We start from the raw sequence: 22,979 nt of genomic DNA on the forward strand, positions 1-22,979 counted from the left end.
AAATTAGCACAAATGTGAGTTTATTTTGTAGATTTATCCTAAACTATAATGTGGTTAGCGTAGCTCGGCACTGAGACTGGAAGCAGGGGCAAAATAAAACACAAAATTCTACCAGCAGCACTGAAGCTTCCTTAGTAGCACGTGTTTAATCTGTACAAAGACCATGTCTCATGTCGTTTGACATGTGTAGATACAAAACAGCTATTCGCATCACATCCTCCCTTCTTTCGTTTCCTTTTCTCTGTGCCTCATAAAAACTGAAAACCATGGGTACTTTGGGAAAGGAAGGATGTGACGTTTCTCAAAACACACACATACAGCACATACACACAGGATATGAGGCACAGCCAACACTGACATGTTCTGTGGGTCTGTAAATGGATTAACTGGATCGAGCTCTCGGTAGGTTTCCGTCTCGTATTATGTGGAGCCGAGACAGTTCCATTCATCGTCACTTTGTTTGCTTTCAAATCAGCTTTATAGCAGTGGGAGTGGTAGTCAGACGATGCAGTAACTTGGAAGAAAAGAACACAATTATTTACCGTCTTTAATAATTTTCACTTTCAGTCTAAATGACTTATTTATTTCAGTAGGGTTTTTTTGAAATACTGGGTTATGTTTTTGGTTGTAGTGTGTTGTCTTGTGTTCACGCAGTGGCTCGTTCAGCCCTAAGATGTACATGTAGGCACCATGTCACTGCGAGCAGCAACAACAGGAAGTCATCACTTCCACTCAACTATCCAGCTAATAATTTAGCTACTACTCAGCGTTTGCAGCACAGGGAAAAGAATTGTAAAACCTCTGATTGGATTCTTCATGTAAAATTTCTGTGATGAGAACTGAGATCCCAGGATTTCCCAGGAGTTTTCTACTGCTTCAATTTGACTGGAAAAACAAGTTTGCAAGATTGTCTGTAATAATGCATCATGATCATCTTGATTCAGTTTGCCTATAGCGCCATCAGAGGGATCAGACAATTGGCAGTGTGTTTTCCCTCATCAGAGACAGTGTACCCTATGGAATAAAACATTAGACTTACATTAGAAGTATAATCAACATCATTATTTCTAACAATTCTGTGGTGAATTGTCATATATGATGAGAAATGAGTAAAATATATATTTCTAGGAAACAATCATTAATAAATCCTTTAACCTTTTCTCAACTTTCTTTTTAATCCTTTCCGTCTGTAGCCACTAGTTCTGCCCACCTTGAGGATCTGGCGTATCTGGATGAGCAGCAGAGACACATCCCTTCAAGGACATCCCTCAGAATGCCCAGACAGAATTCTGGGAGTCGTAGTCAACAGGACCACAGAGGTAAACACAAACACATACTCTCAAACACACACACATATACACTAATTTCTACAAGCAGTATTATTAGTAATACTCTGCTCATACTCTCTTCTCCTGCAGTTTGTTTCACTCCCTCTCTCAACCTGAAGCCCCTGCACTTTGAGGTTCCCGGTCTCTCATCTGATTGGCTGTTCACTGGCAGGGAGTGGCTCTTTCAGGAAGTGGATGCCTGTCTCTGCAGCGATGACCCGTCAACCAGTCAGGGCGTGGTGATCGTCGGCAACATGGGCTTCGGCAAAACAGCCATCATTGCCCGACTGGTGGCGCTCAGTTGTCATGGAAACCGAATGTGGCATACTGCTGCTCGGAGCCAGAGCACTCCAAAGCGTAAGCAGCAGAGACATCTATAATATTAGTGAGACAATGATTAATGATAAAAACATGTATATGACCTCAGTTCTTTGGCAGAATGAGGCCAAAAGCAATTCTGATTTAATTTTGCCCATGACATTCTTCTTCTTCTCTTTTGCCATCACTTTAAACTTTTTTACAATTACAATTTGTTTTATTGTCACATAGTTGAAAATATTACTGCGTGTCTGTCAGTAAAAGCAACATCTCACGAAGTTGAAGGGGATTTTGCAGGATTTTGGCTGGAGTCCAAATGAGAGGCTTTCCAGCAGTGCCCCAGTGAGTAATTACAGTCATGAGGAGAATCTTATTCACCTTGTGAATAAGAACCAGCTGAGTCATCATGCAGAACCACCAGACACATGGCTGAGTCAACCTTCCAGAAAACATCTGCCAGAGAGAAAGGCCATTGTATTCACTGTACATCCTTATTGACATTTAAAGTGATGAAAATGTTTCCATGCACCCTCAATCCAGATGTAGCACCTGTTTCTCTCTCCAACGATTCCCTGGGAAGAGGAGGAGGAAGAGGTGATGAAGGAGGAGGAGGAGGAAGCTGTCCAGGAACTCCAGAGATGAGGAGGAGACAGGAGGAAGCCCTGAGGAAGCTTGCAGGACAGGTCATATTTCCACTTTACTCACTGTTGGTCAACTTTAGAACCTGAAGATTTACTAGAAAGCTGTCATCGAAAGTTAAAAAGAGAATTCAGTCCGTCTACTTAGCTGCACAATACTCTAAATGTGTTATCATAATGTTTGTGGGTTGTCTTCATGTTATTGTTACGGCGATATATTAGAAATGCCCAAAGGGAATTTCATCACATCTGACACAAACATTTGCTTGGACTCAAGAATCATTTCACATTTGGCGGAAACACCGACTTGCACTTGGATTTTATTTTGGCAGCCAAATGTCAAAGGTCAAGTTCACAGTGGCCTCACAGTGTGTTCATGTTTGAGATCAGCTTGAGACACTGACTTCAAATCTAGTACAAACATTCACTTGGACCTTATATGAATGTGGAAAAAAGTATGTAGCAATATGTAGACAGAGACTGAACTGGTTGGTGGAGACATACAATTGCAGTGCGGTAATTCTAGTTTTATGATGTTGTCTCAAAAATTATTGTAAATTACTACAATAACAGTTAGTAGGTGTCTTGGATTTATTGCTTTAGTGTACGCTGAGATTCATATGAATCTAACTTGGCTTGAATGCAAACAAAATGTATTGATGCAACTGTCGCACTGTTCTGTTTGAGATTCATACTCAGATCCATGATACATCACTGAAATATAAACAGTTGGTTGCTTTGGGAAATATTCTTACTAACTTTCTTACTGAGAGTTACATGAGAAGATTGATGCGATTGTCATGACTGTAAAGTTGGCCAACAGCTGGTTAGCTTAGCTTAAAGACTGGAGACAGGGGAATACAGATAGCCTGGCTCTGTCCTCTGAAGCACACTAATTAATATGTGAGCGTTTTATTTTAAAAACATCCAAAAATGAACTTGACATTATCAGTAGTATGTGAAGAGCCAACGGTTTTGTCATAATGTGACAGACGTAAGATGTACTTTGTTGCAAAGATATCCAGTCCACCCCATCTCTTTGTACCTCAAGAGGCGATTGTGAGTCTCTCTCTCTCTCTCTCTCTCTCTCTCTCTCTCTGACGTCTCTGACTCGCTTCAGTTTAAATGTTGATGTGTTTGTTGCCACAATATCAAAACTGATCATCACATAATAATCAAGACTTTAAATCTTTCTTCGTGTGCATTCATCAGCCGCCCTGCTCCTTCTTTTCCTTTCTATTGCTATTGCTGAGCCCTAGTTGTTCTAGTTGCTCTCCGATTTCTCAACCTCTCATGGCTCATCTTCTACTACTTCTACCCCTTCCCTTTCTCTGTGACTGGGCAGAGTTGGTATGAAATGATCACAGGTCTCGTCATCAGATTTCAAGGTAAACCTGTGTGGATACAAATATTCCCCCAATCGCTGCAGGTGTGGCAGCAATTACCCTATGTTGAGGTTAGATTTATGTAAACTAATTTTAGTTCAACATGCGGGTGAGATTGAAACCTGGTGGTGATTTGTCAATGAGCCCTGTCCTGGAACACAGAGTGGGCTGATCAGACTGATCATAGCACAGAGGAGGAGGAGGGATCCCAGGGGTGGACTAATGACTGCACATAAAGATGGACCACAACATCATTTTTACATTTTGGTTTTTGCTCAAATTATTTGAATAAGACATACAGTATTATTTAGTGAGCTCTGTAAATGCTGATAGGCAGAATATGTTCCCTTTGCATAGCGTCTCTACCTGATTCCAGTCTTTATGCTAAGTTTCCTGCCGCTGGCTCTGAGTACGATTACTGTGCACACAAGAGAGCAGGATCAACTTTCTCTTTTACTCTCTGTAAGAAAGCAAGTCTATTTTAAAAAATGTTTTTCTTTAACTGACACCTCAGTGGCGAGAAAAGAATTCCAAACAAACCGTCCAAAAACCCATCCATAATTCAAACATTTCCTGTGCTCTGTTTTTGCAGGTAGTCTCATATCATTTCTGTCAGGCTGACAACTGTTACACTTGTCTGGTTCCGGAGTTCGTCCACAACATGGCGGCAATGCTGAGTCATGCACCTCAACTGCTGGCCTATCAGGAGCTACTGCACCGGTCGCCGCAGCTACAGAGCACGCTCAGTCTACGCTCCTGCATCCAGGATCCGAGCTCTGCCCTCCAGAGAGGAATACTGGAGCCGCTGGACGCTCTCTACAGAGGTGCACACAGATTCTACTGTATTCTGCTAACTCCTGTCCTGTTAAACCAGGGACTGTATTTAATCTGTGCTGGTCAACATTGTTTTCTTCAGAGAGGAAATTGCACGTGGAAGGGGCGGGCCTTATTGTATTGATTGATGGGTTAAACGAGGCAGAATTCCACCGGCCAGACTACGGCAACACACTGACTTCCTTCCTGTCCCAAAACGTCCCAAAATTTCCTCCCTGGTTGAAGATCATCACCACTGTCAGGACAAGCCAAATGGTATTCACACGCACACACGCACACACGCACACACACACACACACACACACACACACACACACACACACACATGCACATGCACACACGCACACACACGCGCACACACACACACACAGCTCTTAAACCTTTTTGATTCAGCTGTTGAAAGTCATGTTTGTATTTTCTTTCTAATTGAATGTTCATCCCAGAAGCCTCTATAATTAACAAAGTCCCTTCCAAGAACCAAACACAAATCAATCAGCAACAGTGTTAGAAATTGATTAAACTATTTGTTTGCTCTAACTTGAGTTATAAATGTTAGCTTTACTTGCTCACTACGTCTGGTAGCAAAATGTAGCAAGCCAAAAAGCTCATATGTTGAACTAGAACTAGTACGGTTATTATTTCAACACTGTATGAGGCTGGATTTAGATGCTAAGCTACACGTTACACTAATTACATCAACCCCAGAAGACAGGTGCGGGGATACTTTTACATTAAAACTTTGACAACCATTAATGATAACGTTGGTTATGTAGCGATAGTGAAACCTTTCATAAAGCACATTTAAGCTTGAAATGACACCTGACCCACTAATATGCCAACACTAATAGGGAGTGACTTTGCTGACAATTTTGTTTTAAACTAAATCTATTTCTCTGTCTCTTTATTCCTTTAGGACATCACTTCTTCTCTACCTTTTCATCGCATCTCTCTGGACAAGATAGAGGAGAGCAATGCTATAGACCAGGACCTGCAGGTAAAATGCACATAAGCTGTCTGAGTGTCTGCCTGTCTTTCTACCCGTCTATCTGGTCCTCCTTATGCCTGTCGGTTTTTTATTAGGGTTACCTGATGCAGCGGATCCACAGCAGCAGCGAGATCCAGAGCAACGTGTCACTGAGCAATGGCCGTTTTGACAACGCTGCTCTCAGCAAACTGATCAGCCACCTGAAGAGCCTGAGCAGAGGCTCGTACCTCTACTTGAAACTGACACTGGACCTGATAGAGGGAGGATACCTGGTCCTGAAGAGCTCCAGCTTCAAAGTGAGTAAGAGATTGGGAAAGAGGGGGAAACTGGAACATAGTCGAGGTTCGTGATAGAAGAGATAAAGATGATTTACTACTCATTTGATACTTCAGTTATTCATGTACAGCATTATACTGACTGAATTATTTGTTTGATGAGTTATTCAATTCGACAAATAGTTAATGAACACATGTGCCTGTGTTGGTAGGTTGTTCCTGTCAGTCTAGCAGAGGTCTACCTGCTGCAGCTCAACATGCGCTTTCCCACCCAGTCGTCTTTTCAGAGAGTTCTGCCGTTGCTTAACATCACCGTGGCATCACTGCACCCACTGACCGACAAGCAGGTACACACCATCGCTGTGTGTGTGTGTGTGTGGCAGAGGCAGCCGGTGAACCTGGTTGTGTTCATCTGGATGTGGAGTTCAGCATTATATGGACAGCCAGTCTGGCACGTCAGCACAAAACCTGACTATGTTATGTGCCCTGAGCAGGACACTCATTTTGTGCTTGCCATTATGACAATCACTTCAATACAAACTTGAAATATGACTGTTCCTACCCCTGTTCTCCTTCAGCTGTTTGAGGTAGTGAATGCTGCTGCCCTGAATGGAGGAACGCTGCAGTGGGACGAGTTCTTGCAGCGGCTGGAGCAGCTCTCGCCGTTTCTCCTGAGGCGGAGCGATGGCAGCTGGATGCTGAACCACGCCTCGTTTAGAGAGTGGCTGGTTTGGAGGGAGGAGGGACAGGACGACAGGTTCCTCTGTGACCCCAGGAGTGGTCACACTCTCTTGGCCTTCTGGCTCTGCAGACAAGAAGGGAAGTTGAATCGACAGCAAACTCTGGAGCTGGGACATCACATCCTGAAGGCTCATATCTACAAGGTTAGTGTGCACAAATGCACGTAGGACCATTGAAAAGACATTCCTCTTCTCGACAGTTTAAATTGGTTCCACGTCTGTGCAGCTGTTCCGTCGTATGTTAGTCAAAATCATCTGTTGACTCTCTCTAAACTGTTAGTCATCATTCTTGTGTTTGTGGTAAAAGGTTAGTGATGTTTTGAGTCTGTTGTCTGTGTTTAGGGAGTTTCTGTGTTTTTCTTATTGTCTCAGACTTCATATTTGCCCTTGCAACAGAAAAACCTGCTTCTTGAGTACTTTGATAAGTCAAGATTTGTCTTGACTTATCAAAGTTCCAATCCTGTTCAGAAGTACACTGTTCAGTGTCAAGCTCACAGTTGTCCATGTTTGTTTGTGTTGTTTTTATAAAAATTCCCTGCCTGTATCTGTGCCCTGTTGAAGACTTAAAACTTCATCCAAATGATAAAAGCTATCAACGTAAAGAGTGATGTCAAAAAAGAGAGTAAAATGAAATAAGAATTGCAACCAGTAGCTTGCATACCTCCGACTTTGCCCAACAGTCTCCTTAAGTAACCAGATTTAAATTCACTAGATCTGGATTATTATTTGGATCTGCATTCCCTCATGAATATCAGCCCCCTAAACAGCCTGATTTTTTATTATCAAGATCCATGAATGAGTCTCTGAGAAAATCAATGGAAGTGTTGAAATCTCGAAATGGATCTGCAATAAAATTGAATGGTGTCTTTCCTGACGCACACTGCATTCTTCCACCAAGTTTGGTGGTTATCCATCATAATCGTGTGTTATCCTGCTAGCTAACACAGAAAACGCAGATGACAACAGAACCTTGGCCTTACTCTGAAGAGGAACATGTTTCTGGATGGTGTAGAGGCAACACAACCTTAACACTAAAATCTAAAATTTCAAGCCAGAGACAAATGTGGCAGATAACAATAGAAACAAATACTTAAGAAAAAAATGTATAAGGCGTCATAATTCTGCTGTATCTCAAGTCATAAATGGTAACATTATACCATAAATGATATCATACCGTAGCATTAACACACAGCAAGCAGGCACGCAAGAATGAGCCCTACCCGATTCACATCCAGCCGGTGGCGTCACACTATTTACTTAACAGCTGGAATAAAATGCCAACAAAGGCTATATACCATAAAAGCTGGCCTTGTAGGAAATGTTTAATCACACATTTGGTAAACCTCCTCTGCACACCCAGAACATTTTGATGGGAAACACTGTAAACATAATTTCTGATTGTTTACAACAAAACACTGCAGGGCACCTCAAATGGAAGAGAGCACACTGTGGACGACCTCATTTAACTTAACTACTATTATTACTGTGCATTTGTTGTAAAAGTATTTAAATTGCTCTTGATGACATACTCACCAATTTGATGGCGACAAATATAAATGGTTCTGAGACGTCAGTTCTCAGGGCAGCTTCTTCCTTCAGTTACTACTTGTAAAGTGCTCACCCATGGATGCAGTGTTGTTCTGTTCTTTTGAAACGAAAGTTCCAAGACATCAGCTATCCAACTGATCAAATTTATGAAAATATCAGTTGCAATAAAAAACAAAAATGTTTCCAACAATGCCTGAAATGTGATAAAGAGGACATAACATACTTTAATTAAAGGTGCAGTGTGTAGAATTTAGTGATATCTAGTGTTGAAGTGTCATGTTGCAGCTGAACACCTCTCACCTCACCCTCTCCTTCCAAACATGAAAAAGAACCTGTGGTAGCTTCAGTTGTCATAAAAACTCAAAAGGTGTTTAGTTTGTCCAGTCTGGACTAATGTGAAAAACATGGCGTCCTCCATCGAGAGGGTCCTCTCAATGTAAATATAAAGTATTTAAATATAAAGGATCCTTTCTGGGGTAAAGAAAACTACAATTCATGAAACGAACTAAAACATCATGAGGATTATTCTACATTAAATCTATGCCAATAGTTCCCTTTCAGCTAAATCTTACACACTGGGCCTTTAATTGTTGTGTTCTGTTTTATGAGCTTATCATATGCTTTTAATCTGGTATTTAACTATAGCTGTAGACAACTGTAGTACAGTAAGAGTAAGTAATACTGTCTAAAATGTGGTAAGTATGGTTTTAAAGGATATCATTAAGCTGAAATACCAAATTAGGTTTCTCAATATTGTATCACTAAGCACTTCAGTCAATCAAGTCATCTGTTCCTCATTCTATCACTGGCTATGAGAATTTTAAGGTCAGGAAAACTCCAAACTGTCAAAGCGATGCACTGGTCAAGACAGCACCATTAAAACAGTGTCTAAAGTGTTCTCCATGCTTCAACCTGAATGTGTCTCTGGCTCTATTCTGTCTCCAGGGTCTTAGTAAGAAGCTTGGGATTTCCTCCTCAGTTCTGCAGGGGCTGTGGCTGTCCTACAGCACAGACAACCTGAGCCCTGCTCTCTCATCTCTGCGCAACCTCTACACCCCTAACATCAAGGTAACACACACACACACACAGACACCAACACACACACAGACAGTTGTGTTTTCGTGACTTCAGAGGACATTACTTTGACTTACATTGATTTCCTTTTAAAGACTGTGCAAAGCAATTCGAAGCATATTTTCCTCATACCACAGAGCAATGTGTTATCAACCTGGTATATTTGATTGCTTCAAATAATCACCAAGTATATAAAAGTAGGGTTCTATATATTTGAACAAAATGATCAGTATTGTGCTGACGTAATAAGACAACATAAAAAAACATGTCTCTATACTACTCGTGTGGTTTCTGATGGTGTCTGCAATCCCCGTCATTCGTATAGACTCAAAACGGCGTAATTTACACCACCAACTGTCCTCTGATAGCTTCCTCTGAGGCACGTTCACCTATGCAGAGACACTCCGGAAAACTGCACACACTCTCTTTATAATGACGATGTGCAGTCCACTTTACAGACTCTCCTAAAAATCAGGGCCCAAGGAATGCTGTAAAAACTGTCATTCTTCAGAATTTAGTACTCTATAGTTCCCATTCTCTCACATGTTTTCAATAATACTGACAGACATGTATAGCATGTAAAGAGAAAAATTAATGACTTTGCTTTACACTGTTGTAAAGGATAGACTTACTCTAATCTTAACCATAGTTACCACTTGCCTAACCCATACCCTTACATAACCTAAAGCAAATCTTAACCTAATATAAAAATATTCTTCACCTTAAAATGTCATGATTTATGTAATGGGGACTTCCCCGTAATGCAACATATTTAGGTCCCCACAACATGTGGAAACAGAAACAGAAACACACAAATGCATGTGTTGCTGCTCTTTCTACCTGTCCAGGTGAGCAGGTTGCTAATCATGGGTGGAGCTGATGTGGATTACCATAGTGACGTCCTTAACAACGCCCCTCTGTTGTGTGTGTACTCCCACCTGGGCCACAAGGATGCCGTGGCACTGCTGCTTGATCACGGAGCTCAGGTATAAAATTGTAGTTTTTCTTATGTTGTTGAGTTTTGTGGTTTCTTAGAACTAAATAGATAATTAAGAAACGTGATAGAACTTTTCAATATTGCAAACTTGTGGCCTCTGTGATGTATTTCTAGGTGGATTCTCAGTCACATGATGGTTTGACTGCACTGGGATTTGCTGCTGCTGCTGGACATATGGACATTGTCATCATGCTGAGTCAGCACAGAGCTAAGGTATATTCTACCTGTTGGCCCACCACATTTTCTTTTGTAACATCACAGGCTGTCTGTTTGAATTACTTTATATCAGACTGGCATTTGTTTACAGTGTGTAGTGTAAGTGGAAATATTCAGCCATGGCGTTGACTGCTTATTTCACTGTAATTGTCTTTGATTATATAAAAGGCACGAGAGAGATTTAAATATGTTGAACAACTTAATTTTTATTGGGGGTGACTCTAAACCTACAATGTGTGGATGTACTTTTGTGGGATATTTCACCCAAAAATGATAATTCACTCATTATCTACCCACCCCTATACCGATGAAGGGATCGGTGAAGTGTTTGAGTCCACAAAGCACCTCTGGAGTTTCGGGGTAAACAGTGTAGCAGCCGAATCCAATACAACAGAAAATAAACAAAGCATGTCTCCGTACTGCTCATGTGGTGTCATCCAAGTGTCTTCAAGCCCCGACATTCATATTCGACTTGAAACCACATCATTTTTTTAAGTTTAAAGGCCTAAATATCCGCTGATAGTTCCCGACGAGGTGCATGCAGGGACTATCGGAAATGCTAATGTCCGCTAGCTTAGTCACTACTGGTGGACTTTTAGGATTAAAACACAGTGGAAATGACCTGGTTTCCAGTCAAATATGACTGTCGGCACTCGTGGACAACTGGATCACACCACACTAAAGGTTGTTTTTTTAGTATGAAGATTATCTTCAGTTGTAAACTCTGAAACTCCAGAAATGTTTTGTAGACTGAAACACTTCATCCACCCCTCCATCAGCATTGGAGTGAGTAGATAATGAGTGAAAAATCATTTTTGGGTGAACTATCCCTTTAAGAATGACACTGGTAGAGTGCAAATCCCACATAGGATCTGGGAGCATGGCATTTGTCAAACATATACACCATACCAATAACCTCCAGGATGGTATTATTTTTCTATAAAATAAAATAATATACCATCAGACTTCTATGAAAGACACTGGGATCAAATTGGAAGTTCTACAAATGGATCTATGCTTCAGCCAAAATTCTTACTGGTTGCGTCTGAGGCACCATCCTCAACTTTTTAACTTTGATTCAGGAGATTATTTCCAAATTTAGGTCACTCCGTCAAGCTCTACTACTTCATCACTGTCTGCCTTCATGCCTGGTCATTTCTCTCAGTTGGAAACCTTCCTAAGCAAAAAGACTATTTTACACAAGCCTTTGTCTCCCTGTGTGTTCAGGTGGGTCATGTGGACAGCTCAGGTCAGTGTGTGTTGGTACACGCTGCTCAGCGAGGCCACCTCAAGGTGCTGCACTTCCTGTTGAAGTGTGCAGATTGGAGCTGCACTTCCAGCTGTGGCCAGCGAGAGGCGAGCAAGAGCCAGGCAGTGCAGCAAGCTCTGATTGCAGCAGCCAGCATGGGCCACACAGAGGTCAAACACACACACACACACACACACACACACACACACAAACACTTACTTAAACAGCCCTTGGAAAGTGTGTCAGTAACTGTGCGACACAGAAGTCAAACACATGCACACATGCATTAAAACATGCCCTTGAACAGTCCTTTGTGTCATTAACTGAGGACCTCCCTAAATGTCATCACTTCACAAGACCTATTAGTCACTGAAACTGGTCCTCAGAAAGATAGTAATGATGTGTGTGGCTCATATATTCATGTAAATATATGAATATATAAGTTAGTAAAATTTAAAAAGAGGGAGACATACGCTCAACATTTCTACAACAATAATCCAAATAAACCTGATAATTCTTTCTCTCTCTGTGTGTGTGTGTAGATGGTGTCATATCTACTAGATCTTCCAGAGGAAGATGAGGAAGAGGAGGAGAGACCTGAGATTAACACATCTGATACTCTGTGGGGAGAAACAGGTACAAAACCACTACAAATGTAACTGTGCAATAAATGCACGTTTTTCACTGCACACTACTATTTATTTGCGTTTTCATTATTAATGAAATAATGAAAATTATGATTACGTATAGTATAACAAAATATGTATACAAATCTGCAAATACTATAGTTTAAATCTGCACTTTTTGGACATAGAGGGACTTGTGCTTTCTCTTCTCTTTCTCCAATTGCAAACATATGCACCATCTTTGCAGGGCAGCACTGTTTGTTGAGCCATATTGAAAATAAAATTCTGATAATATAATACATATAATATAATACAATAATAAAGAAAAATTTGTTTTAAGGAATTTTTAGAAAAAAAACAGCAGGGAGAACCTGTGTTGGCCCGAGTTCCACTTCCTCTAGATCCAACATCTGCATCAAAACTACGAAATATTGTGAAGTGTTTGAGTCCTCAAAACCCTTTTGGAGTCTCAGGGGTAAACAGTGTTGCAGCCAAATCCAATACAATTAAAGTAAATGGAATCCCTTCTGGGGGCTTGCAGACACTTGGATGACACGAGCAGTATGGAGGCATGTTTTTTTTCTGTTGTATTATTATGTCTGAAGAAGAGGTTGCCTGGGCTAAACACTGTTTACCCCTGAAACTCCAAAAGTGTTTTGTGGACACTTAACCCACCCCTCCATCAGTATAGTGAGGAGTAGATAATGAGTGAACGAAAAAAATGTTGGTTCACTATCCCTTTAATCTCACATAGATGTAACCAACGACACCATCACAGTTGACCTCTACCAAACATGTCCTCTTCAAAAAAGAGACGATTTCCTTCAAGTCTGGTTTAACCTCCACAATAGACAGTTTCTTGCACAATCTCTTCAAGTCCTGATACTTGGTAGTGTGGTGCTGAAGAGCCAAAACAAACAAGTTAGAAACACAAGTCTTCGTATTTCCCCACGTCTCTGTTTTCAGCTCTAACAGCAGCAGCAGGAAGTGGCAGGCTGCCTGTGTGCAGGCTGTTGTTGGATCAGGGTGCTGCTGCTGAGCAAAGCAACCGGCGAGGTGTGGCTCCGCTCTTCAGTGCCGTGAGACATGGCCACTGGCAGGTATGCCCCCCCCACACACACTCACAGAATTAGCGCTATTTTGATTCCTGCTGTAGAAATGTTGAGTGTCTGTCTCCCTCTGTCTCATGGCCAGGTGGTGGAATTGCTACTGAATCATGGGGTGGAGGTGAACATGATTGACCAGCAGGGTCGGACAGCTCTAATGACGGCAGCCTCGGAGGGACATATGCCGTCCGCACTGCTGCTGCTGGAACATGGTAACCCACTGCACCATACCATAACAACAACGAAGGCTCCAAAAGGAAAATCCTTTTTTATTGTCACACAAGAAATCAAAAGCCTGGACACATGTGCTATGAATAACTGGATTAATTCACACAGTTTAATCAGTGAGCGGTCGAATCCTGGTGCAGTCGTCTGACCTCAACATTATCTCTGAACATGATGTTCACTGAGATGAATCCCTCTGTCTCTCTCTGTTTCTAGGAGCATCTCTGGACCAGAGCGACAGGGAGGGGTTGACAGCACTGAGCTGGGCATGTCTCAAAGGCCAGCACCCCTTGGTCAGAGAGCTGGTGGAGAGAGGCGCAGCCACAACTCATGTTGACCGCAGTGGACGGACGCCTCTGGACCTCGCCGCCTTCCGTGGTGACCCAGAAGTGGTGTGTGAACCAGAAGCAGTGGCCATTATACCTGCCATTCTTTTGAGAAGTGTGGCGGTCCCTGCAAAAGACAATGTCGCTAAGCAATACCTCTGTGCTACCTCTCCTGTGTTAGGTGCAGTACCTGGTGGATCATGGTGCACTGGTGGAGCATGTGGATTGCAGTGGGATGCGTCCTCTTGACCGAGCGGTCGGCTGCAGAAACACTTCGGCTGTCATCGCTCTGCTCAAAAAGGGAGCAAAGATAGGTAGAGACATGACTCAGTATTCATGATCCCTATGACTCCTACTTGGCCGTATCAATTTAACCCCACACAGATGTTAGAAACTTAAAATATGAGCAATTAGAAGTTAATAAATGCTACTGTAATGTTTTAAATACCTCCCCCTATTTTTTTTATTATTAATGCACCTTATGTCAAATAAAAGCAGCTCAAAATTAATCTAAAATAGAATAGAATAAATTATATGCCAGTTAAATATTAGATATGACTGGTATTTCAAAAGGAGAAAACATTGACACATTTCCAACAATCAATGTCTTTCTGCTGCAAACCCACGTAAAATATGGATAATCATCATAGCATGTCCTGATGTGATGGGTTTCGGATATCCTAGTGACTACGTTGACTGGTGACCTTCAGTGGTTGGATGCTGTAATGACAGTTGTTGAAACCATAATAGCTGTGAATCAAATTATTGAAATATATACATCACATCTAAATTTTGATTTGCATTGTTGACGTTGCAGTAGCTACAGTTGAAATCAGGAAGGAAAATAACTGTTTATCTATTTTCATTAAACTGCCAAACATTTTTGATAGGTCAAAACATTTTCATCTGCAATTGAATTGTTAGATACAATTTAAAAACAGGCTAGACACTATACCACTGTCACAAAATAAATGACATGTTACAAACCACCAGTCAGTTTACACAAACACTTTTTCCTGCCAACCTTTTCACAGAGGGGAAAAAAACAAAATTAACTGAATTGTGTTTTCAATAAAAGTTTTTTGAAAATGTACATAAAATGTAGAGTACTTGCTAGCATTATAGTTAGTGTGTGTTTGTGTGTGTAGGACCAGCAACCTGGGCCATGGCAACATCTAAACCAGACATCCTAATGGTTCTGCTCACTAAACTGATTCAGGAAGGAGACAAACTGTACAAGGTAAAACACACAAGCACATGCAAACTTAAACACACATAAGTTTATTTGAAACTGTTTGTAAAACATGCTGTAAATATTATTTTATGATTCAGAAGTACACTTCTGTGTGTTAATTTGTAGCAAGGTAAAGTGCGAGAAGCTGCTCACTCCTATCAGTCAGCACTTCAGAAGTTTCCAGGAGACGAGCTGAAGACATTCAGACAGCTGAGAGTGTGTGTGCTGCTCAACCTGTCACGGTGCCACCGTAAGAAGAATGTGGGTCTTTTTATATCTCTCTACAACACACACACACACAAACACGGGTGCGCATTGTAGGAAAACACATCACAACATCTTTTGTAATCCATTGTCTAAATATCTCATAATTTAATTCTACCACATGACAGGTTTAGTTTAATGCTACGAAAGAATTGTTTTTGTTTTTAAAATCCCTCTTAACTTCCTCCATTGTAAATTGAGTACCCTTTTCTTATTTCAGGATTTTGACCTTGCTGAGGAGTTCGCTACCAAAGCACTAGAACTAAAAGCACAATCCTACGAAGCCTTTTATGCCAGAGCCCGGGCCAAACGCAGCCGCAGGTAATTATAGCAGCATAATTACATAATTACACAAGTTGTGAACTGACCCTAACCAAATCATGAACTGTTAAATGTGATGATGATTAAATTGGTTCAAAGCCAAATACTCACATAAAGAACAAATTTAACATAACATTTAGAAAATGTTACATGTATGTGTTTATCTAATTGGTGAGTCAATGTTCGGCCAAAAATCTGTTTTTATTTGTATAGCGCCAAATCATAATATACATTACCTCAAGGCACTTTACATTGTGAAGTGGAGACCTTAAATATGATAGAGAAACCCAACAGTTCCCACAATAAGCAGCACTTTGGACTGCTGAGAGAATGATAAAAACCTCTAGCAGAACCAGAAAGAGAAGCAGCAGCATTCTTTCTATCACACAGCATACTTACACGTCCAGCACAGCTGTCAGGTGAAATTTCGGGTGCCGAATCTTTCCCAAGGAAATTTTGGCATGCAAACTGGAGGAGACGGATCAAACCACAAACCCCCTGGTCAGTAGATGACCCAGTCTACCTCCTGAACTACAAGACCACATGCATCACACCAACAAGCAGATATTAACAAATGATTTGTGATTGTGGGAGAGTTCACAGACTTTGTTTTACTAATTTATCAGGAAATTAAAGATGAGCCTTGAGGCAGGGACTGCCATATGAAGACACATGTGCCACCAACTACTTGTGATGTCCAAACTTACACAATGTTCTCCCTTTTCCTCTCTCCTGAGCGAGGGATGGACCACTGACATCCTAACTGGCCACAAATACCAAGTGTCTCACATACAAATACCAAACCAATTCTAAATTGCTGTATTTTAGCTAGACTTACATAGCTTAGCATAGCCAGTTCCAAGGTGTTGCCATGGAAAGGCTTCAGACTAAAGGGGGCTGATAAATTTGCAGAGAGTCTATGTGCTGACAGGGAAAGGCTCATATATTTAACTTTCCTCTTTGTAATACTCTAGCTTAGTCTAAGTGGCTGGTTAGTCTTAGGTGATTAGATTTGTGGCACTAAGCCTTATATGTAACTAGCTACTATTTGGTCAGAACATTCACTAGAAACTCAGAGTCACTTTGAGTACTGTACAAGGTATTGTTTTACTTATACTTGCTATACTTATAGTTGAAGGATTCTGGGACTGAAGATTGAGTTGGGACAGGATGATGAATTCCTTCATTACTTTTTGTTACCAACAGACTACAACAAGTTTGGGCTAACAATATTATCTGCATTAATAATTGCAGCACACTCTATTTTATTAATCTTCTTAAGACTCTGCTTTTGATCTCTGTCATCATTCAGACAATTTCATGCAGCCCTGGAGGACCTAATTGAGGCCAGCCATCTGTGTCCATCTAATCGGGAGATCCAGCGTTTGCTGTCCCGGGTCAAGGAAGAGTGTCGGCAGGATTCTCAACAACAAGAGTCTCCCCATCCTTTATCACACCATGCTTATCAACATAATGTGTCTGTCAACGAGGCCAGGTGCAGAGATTCAGGTTGTCTGCAGGTTCATGACAAGGAGGGGCTTACAGAGGAAGAAGAGGAAGAAGAGAAGGAAGACGAGAGGTGTTACAGGGAAGGAGATCCCCCTCCTCACTCCTCCTTCCACCCTACACCTGTGGTTCATAGTCTTGACACTCACTGCCGGCCTGTGGTGTCATCACCCTCCTCCCTCTCCCCTACTCACCTGTATCATCACCTTCCAAGCCCCATCCACTCTCCTTCTTCTTCAGCCTGTCATTCTGCTGCTGCACCTCCTCCTCCTTCATCCTCCTTTCACCATTTCAGCCCTCCTTCCTCCCCAATACAGCATCCGGCCTGCCAAATGTCAGAAAGTATCACTGCATTGTCAGGGACAGGTGGGCACCACTATCCACAGTCCTACTTAGCGCTCCACCACTCAGACCAGAAACAGGGAATGCAGCAATACCATTTTTTGTCTGATCAGAGATCACCTCAGAAGCAGAACCCTGCACAAGGCCAATGGCTTCAACCAGCCAAAGCCCAGTTTGTTAGAACCAGTCAGCCTAGTTCTTCATCCCACTCCAGCATGGTTTTGGGAAGTTCAGCTTACTCACAGTTTGCCTATCTGCCCCAAGAACTGGATGAACTGGGAGACGGAATTTGCTCCGGTCTCCTAAATGTCAGGCCTAACCTGCAGGTCCAGGCTGGTCCAAATTCTGGAGCTTTATATCCACTTGATAATGTAGATGTTGACTTGACATGCCAGTTGAGACCTGCATCTTCCTTTGGGAGAGGAGCAGGAGGGGAAAGGGTGGGGATCAACCGGTTTGCCCCGGTCCGTCAGTTCACCCTCAACCAATCCAAAGCAGCTTGCTACCCCATGGAAGTTACAGAGGCAACAATGGGACCACCTGATAGCCTTCCATCATTGCATGATTATCAGTACCATGACCAGGGTGTCCTGCGACGTCCAGTTAGTGCCCATCCAAACTCATCCAATATCTCCTCCACCAGGCCTCTCAATCAGAGTGTCAGTGTCTGTTTCCCCACCACCAGCAGCAGCCTCGCTGGTGGGCAGCCAGCTAATCATGGATCAGGCTTCAGGACCTCAGCCTCCACCCAGCACATGGATTTACCCTCAGATCTGGCCTCTATGGGAGGGGTTACTAGTTATCATGATGATCTCTTTCTGATTTCCTCTCCACAGTCAGAAATATGCATGACAGGAGGTGGGACTTATCCTGGAGAGGGAGGTCGGTCATCAAGGAGCATTCCTTTTATGGGCGTTATTGACAAGACAGTGAGGGTGCAACAGCAGTATCAGCAACAAGCTCCTTCTAGTTCCTCATCCTGTCTCAGCCCCTCTCGCTCCTGGGCTGTGTCTTCAGTGGACACAGTTGTCACCCCACCTGCTAAAACCCCACCCAACCAAGGAGGCTTCAGTCAACAACCGCCCTCCTCCATTGCCTACCACAACCGTAGTAACAACAATGCCCACAATGGTCACAACCACCTAGACTACTATGAGGTGCTGCCAGGTAGTGGTACCCAGAGTGAGGGCTCGATGCAGGTTGCTAGTCACAATCCCTCTTACCTGGACGTGAAGCTGGCCCGAACACTGCCAGTGATTCATAGCTGCTCAGACAGACCAACTGAGAAAAAGACAGGACCTACCTCTCCTGTCAAACCAAAAAGACCCTTTGTTGAGTCCAATGTATAGGGAAAAGTCTAAATGTTAAGTCAGACACAAGGGAGGAGGTTCAATCAAGATTGTACAGCATACATTCCAAGGTTCACAGAAGACGTGGAATATGTAAGGTTGGGCTACGCTTAACACTAATTAAGAAGTTTGGTGTGTATTTTTATATGTGTTGTTGGTACTGAATTAAGGGGGAATACAGTAATAGTAGTTGGCTATACACACCCAGGTCCACTGCTGCAAGAAATAGGTATACTTGTCAGATTGTTTGCTTCAGAAAGACAAGCACTTCATATGAAGCATATAAAAATATGAGTACAATATGGAAAGCATTTCTTCTTATGTTCATTAATTGGCAGGTGGTTAACATACAAACCTGATCTGCCGCATTGTTAACCATTCAAAGATGACCAAGTACAAAGGGAGGGAGGAAAACATCAGTTCGAAGAACATGATCTTTGGTTCTGAACTGACATCACAAAGCACAACGAGGAAAAGGAAGGTTGTGGAAATTATAAACACAAAAAAGACACTGGGAAAATTCCTCATTCTTTCCCTGGTTATCTCTGGCTAACTAATGTCTCTGGAAGTTCATATTACACTGCTCTTGAGTTTCTCTGCCAAATTCATGAATGAAAGCCTAGGTGGTGACAGTCAGACAGGAAAGACACAGAAGCACCACTTTGCTATTGACGCCTTTAATGCAGATTCGCATTTCAAGTTTGAAGCGCTTTAATGACACAATGACTGGAAACCTGGACACATCCATGCTCTAGAACTTGTGCCAGGCAGATGCTGGTCAGTGACCCAGTCCTAAGCCATAGTTTGAGAAACTAGGATTATGCTGTCATTGTATGAGCACTGACTTACTGTTTATAAAACAAAAGTAAGTGATATTTATCTTTTTTAAGTTATGTCTGTGTTAACCTATATGAATAGTGTTTCAACTTGGATTTGTTGTTTTTTATTTTGGAGTAATTTTCACTCGGAACAAAGAAATGTTTTCCAGGAGATAAAAAAACAATAGCAACATAAAAGTGCAGTTTTGTTCAGTTCTGGGTTAAGAACTCTTCTTGCTTGTGTACGATGGCATTAATTTACAAAGAAAAACCCGAAACAATGCCTATAAGATTTTTGGATGTTATAACTTCAGGAAGGATTTTTTTATTTTAGTTTTTAATCATGAAGGTTTTTTATATCCGCTGGTCACATCGTTCCCAAACTGATTTACTGGGGCCTTGATCCCAATGCCATGGAAACCGTGCTTACATGTCCCATCAGGTGCTAAATGGCTCCTCCTACTCTCAGTAAGTCCCTGAACAGTACTTATCCAGTCACAGCTTATGTAACTAGGCAAGACATGGCCTATCAGTGTCTTGATTTCTCTTTACACATTGAAACAGGTGGCATGGAGCTGTAGTAAAATCAATCCTCTAAATTCAGTCTTTTTGCTTTAGCCTTTTAAAAAACAAAACCACAATCAAGAAAGCATGGAATGGCTTGATGTGTAATGAATTTATCTGCTGTAGCGCTAGCTGTGATCTAGCATGGTTAACAAGTTTACTACCTACAGCAATAAGAATTGCTTTCGAAGCATTGGGCCACTGAATATGAAAAGCTTTGATCACCCGTGGGTAATACATTGTGTAACATTTCCCCCTGTAAGCTGATTCTGGATGCTATCAGAGACTAGACTATCAATTGCAGTTTTCCTCTTCTCTTGATTTTGTGTAATTTGCCAAGCACATCATTTTATTCTCACTCACAAAGTCCAGTAAAGCTAAAAGTGAGCATATGGCAGCCGATCTAACATAACAGGGTTATTTTAGATTCACATAACTGATCTTACTTTGTGTTCCCATCATACTTAGATTAACTAGTTCTATACTCCAACACAAAAACAATGCTGTTGCATTTTAATGCCTCTACGCCAGTGGCCTTGAGGGAATTTCTTCAAATTTTTTTACGAACATTCACTGTCTCAATGATGATCTTATTCGATTTTGGTGGTCAAAGTTCAAGGGCACGATGGCCTCACAAAGCACATTTTTAGGCTTGTATTGTGATATTTCTGGATCGCCCTTGAGGGAATCGTTTTATATGTGGCACAAACATTCACTTGGACTCAAAGATTAACTGATTTGATTTTGGTTTCCACTGGTCAAGCTCACAGGTCATGTTTACGTTTTTCTCAAAAGGGATATCTGAAGATTAGCTTGAGAACATGTCTTCAAATTTGGCACAATCTTTCACTCATGGATTAACTGATTCATTTTGGTGGTCAAAGGCCAAAGGTTCCCGTGGCCTTGAAAAACATGTTCTTGGCCTCTTGAATGGGTTGTTTCAAGACCGCCTTGAGGAAATTTCTTCAACTCTTGATTGGATTTCAGTGGTCATGGGTCACAGTGACCTTAAATGAATCTAGGGAATATTATGCAGTGTTGGAACAGCTGCACTGTTTTTGGCGATTGCATACAACAGCAATGCAGTACTTCTTGTTTACATGTATCCTATGAGAGTAAATGCTAAATGTTTTCCTCAGTTCTTTAGCACCGTATCGTGTATGTAGCCATCAGGTGCATTTTAAGTCCCATATACATCTATCAAATTCCAAAACAGTTTCAAAAAATCAAACAGACATTATTTTCAACTCATGGAGCCAATGTTAGCATATTCAGCTACACATTTTCACATCAGCAAAATTAACAGTTGATGGCAAACCTCTGTCTAAAATCAAGAACCCTTTGTTTCCAAAATCATTTATATTCAACTTATTGATTATCTGCTGTGACAGAATGGAAAGCTTGACAGGAGTACAAACAGTAACAAGAGGAAGGAGTGCACAGTCAATCATGGCTAGTTTTGCAGGGGGTAAGACCAATACTTTATATTCAGAAAATGGGACTAAACTGAAGTTTTATGTATTTTATGCACACAAATGCCTGTTTTTTTGTACATTTATTTTTACGTTTCTAATGAATCAGCAATTCTCTGTTAGAGTTTCTGGTGCCGATGTAACCTATGACCTCTAACCTCTCTGTCAGTCTCTATGACCACTGCCCTTTTCTCTTTCTGTGCTCAGGAGTCTCCAGCTGAGAGATCTTTAATACTTATCATGCTGGTTCACAAGACATTTTCACAGTCTGACTGCTGGAAAACATATAATTATAATTCTGGACACTAAGATTAATGAAGGATCATTTGCAAGTTTATTGGATGTCCAAGACTATCATCAGTGTTGCTTGAAATCCTTTATGAGCCACTTGGCAGATGTGTAGTCTGTCATTAAAACAACGTGTTGTGCTATATATGTAGAATTCCATCCCCAACGTAAGGGGTCTCAAACCCCAAGTTTCAAACACTGTTGGAACGGAGCAGGGTCGGTTTGGTCCCTGTCAGTTGGGTTACATGTGTGCTTTGTCACTGTGTAAGGTCATATTTAAAACCCAGGACTGTTACATCACTATGTACATCAATATTAAGCATTTAAAATGTGTTTTTTATCAGTTCATGTGAAATGATTGACTCTTAGAATTTCAGAGGAATAAAGCAGAATGAAAGGCAGATGTGTAATTGTATCTCTTGGGGGATTGAAAGGGGGAATAATTGAGCTTGACTTGAATGTTACATCTGGTATATTAGCTAAATAGTTTTGGAATATTAAAAAGCACACATTTGTTAATGTCAACCCTTGAATATGCTCATTGATGCCTTCTCTGTTTTATGCAATTTCATGAACATATGTAGATTGTGTCACCACCATGGGTTAGTTTCTAGTTTGTCATTATATGTCTTTATGATTTTGTTTTCGTTTAACTGCATTCACTCATACATCTACATTTGCTAACGTAGCTCTTTTTGCCATATGTAGAGAAATCCACTGAATTCAACTTAATTAGCTAAATAAGGTTTTGTATTTGAACTGAATATTTTCTCAATGTGAATCATTGTGCTACATTATGGTAACTATTTTAAAATTGAACACATCACTAGCACAGACAAGCAGACACTGATTAATAATGAGAGTTTCAATTCAGCATGAGTGACATGACTAACCAATTTAGTGTTAGTTGTTCAATTCACCACATTAAAAGCCAGAAACAGGAGCGTTTTC

At 41.3% G+C, this 22,979-nt stretch overlaps 1 protein-coding gene across 6 annotated transcripts in view; it reads left to right on the plus strand.

Moving 5' to 3' along the window:
• The window catches only part of LOC109640455 (protein TANC2-like), a 47,535-nt gene extending 25,106 nt beyond the window's left edge, over positions 1 to 22,429 (plus strand). For 3 of the 6 annotated variants that reach the window (XM_020104462.2, XM_069524562.1, XM_020104460.2), the window contains 21 exons: positions 1,194 to 1,685; positions 2,187 to 2,329; positions 4,262 to 4,493; positions 4,586 to 4,758; positions 5,417 to 5,497; positions 5,584 to 5,784; positions 5,976 to 6,110; positions 6,342 to 6,647; positions 8,997 to 9,119; positions 9,974 to 10,111; positions 10,237 to 10,335; positions 11,566 to 11,757; positions 12,130 to 12,223; positions 13,180 to 13,313; positions 13,408 to 13,531; positions 13,761 to 13,936; positions 14,052 to 14,184; positions 15,019 to 15,110; positions 15,231 to 15,365; positions 15,589 to 15,689; positions 17,002 to 22,429. In XM_020104462.2, coding sequence (XP_019960021.2) covers positions 1,194 to 1,685; positions 2,187 to 2,329; positions 4,262 to 4,493; positions 4,586 to 4,758; positions 5,417 to 5,497; positions 5,584 to 5,784; positions 5,976 to 6,110; positions 6,342 to 6,647; positions 8,997 to 9,119; positions 9,974 to 10,111; positions 10,237 to 10,335; positions 11,566 to 11,757; positions 12,130 to 12,223; positions 13,180 to 13,313; positions 13,408 to 13,531; positions 13,761 to 13,936; positions 14,052 to 14,184; positions 15,019 to 15,110; positions 15,231 to 15,365; positions 15,589 to 15,689; positions 17,002 to 18,886 — 5,189 coding nt within the window. In that variant the 3' untranslated portion in view covers positions 18,887 to 22,429. Of the gene's footprint in view, positions 1 to 259; positions 403 to 1,193; positions 1,686 to 2,186; positions 2,330 to 4,261; positions 4,494 to 4,585; positions 4,759 to 5,416; positions 5,498 to 5,583; positions 5,785 to 5,975; positions 6,111 to 6,341; positions 6,648 to 8,996; positions 9,120 to 9,973; positions 10,112 to 10,236; positions 10,336 to 11,565; positions 11,758 to 12,129; positions 12,224 to 13,179; positions 13,314 to 13,407; positions 13,532 to 13,760; positions 13,937 to 14,051; positions 14,185 to 15,018; positions 15,111 to 15,230; positions 15,366 to 15,588; positions 15,690 to 17,001 lie in introns of those variants that run through there. The other 3 variants (XM_069524561.1, XM_020104461.2, XM_069524563.1) reach the window with 2 other exon arrangements.
• The last annotated feature ends 550 nt before the right edge of the window (positions 22,430 to 22,979 follow it).

This window comes from Paralichthys olivaceus, chromosome 5, assembly GCF_024713975.1.
Source record: "Paralichthys olivaceus isolate ysfri-2021 chromosome 5, ASM2471397v2, whole genome shotgun sequence".
Classification (NCBI taxonomy): domain Eukaryota; kingdom Metazoa; phylum Chordata; class Actinopteri; order Pleuronectiformes; family Paralichthyidae; genus Paralichthys; species Paralichthys olivaceus.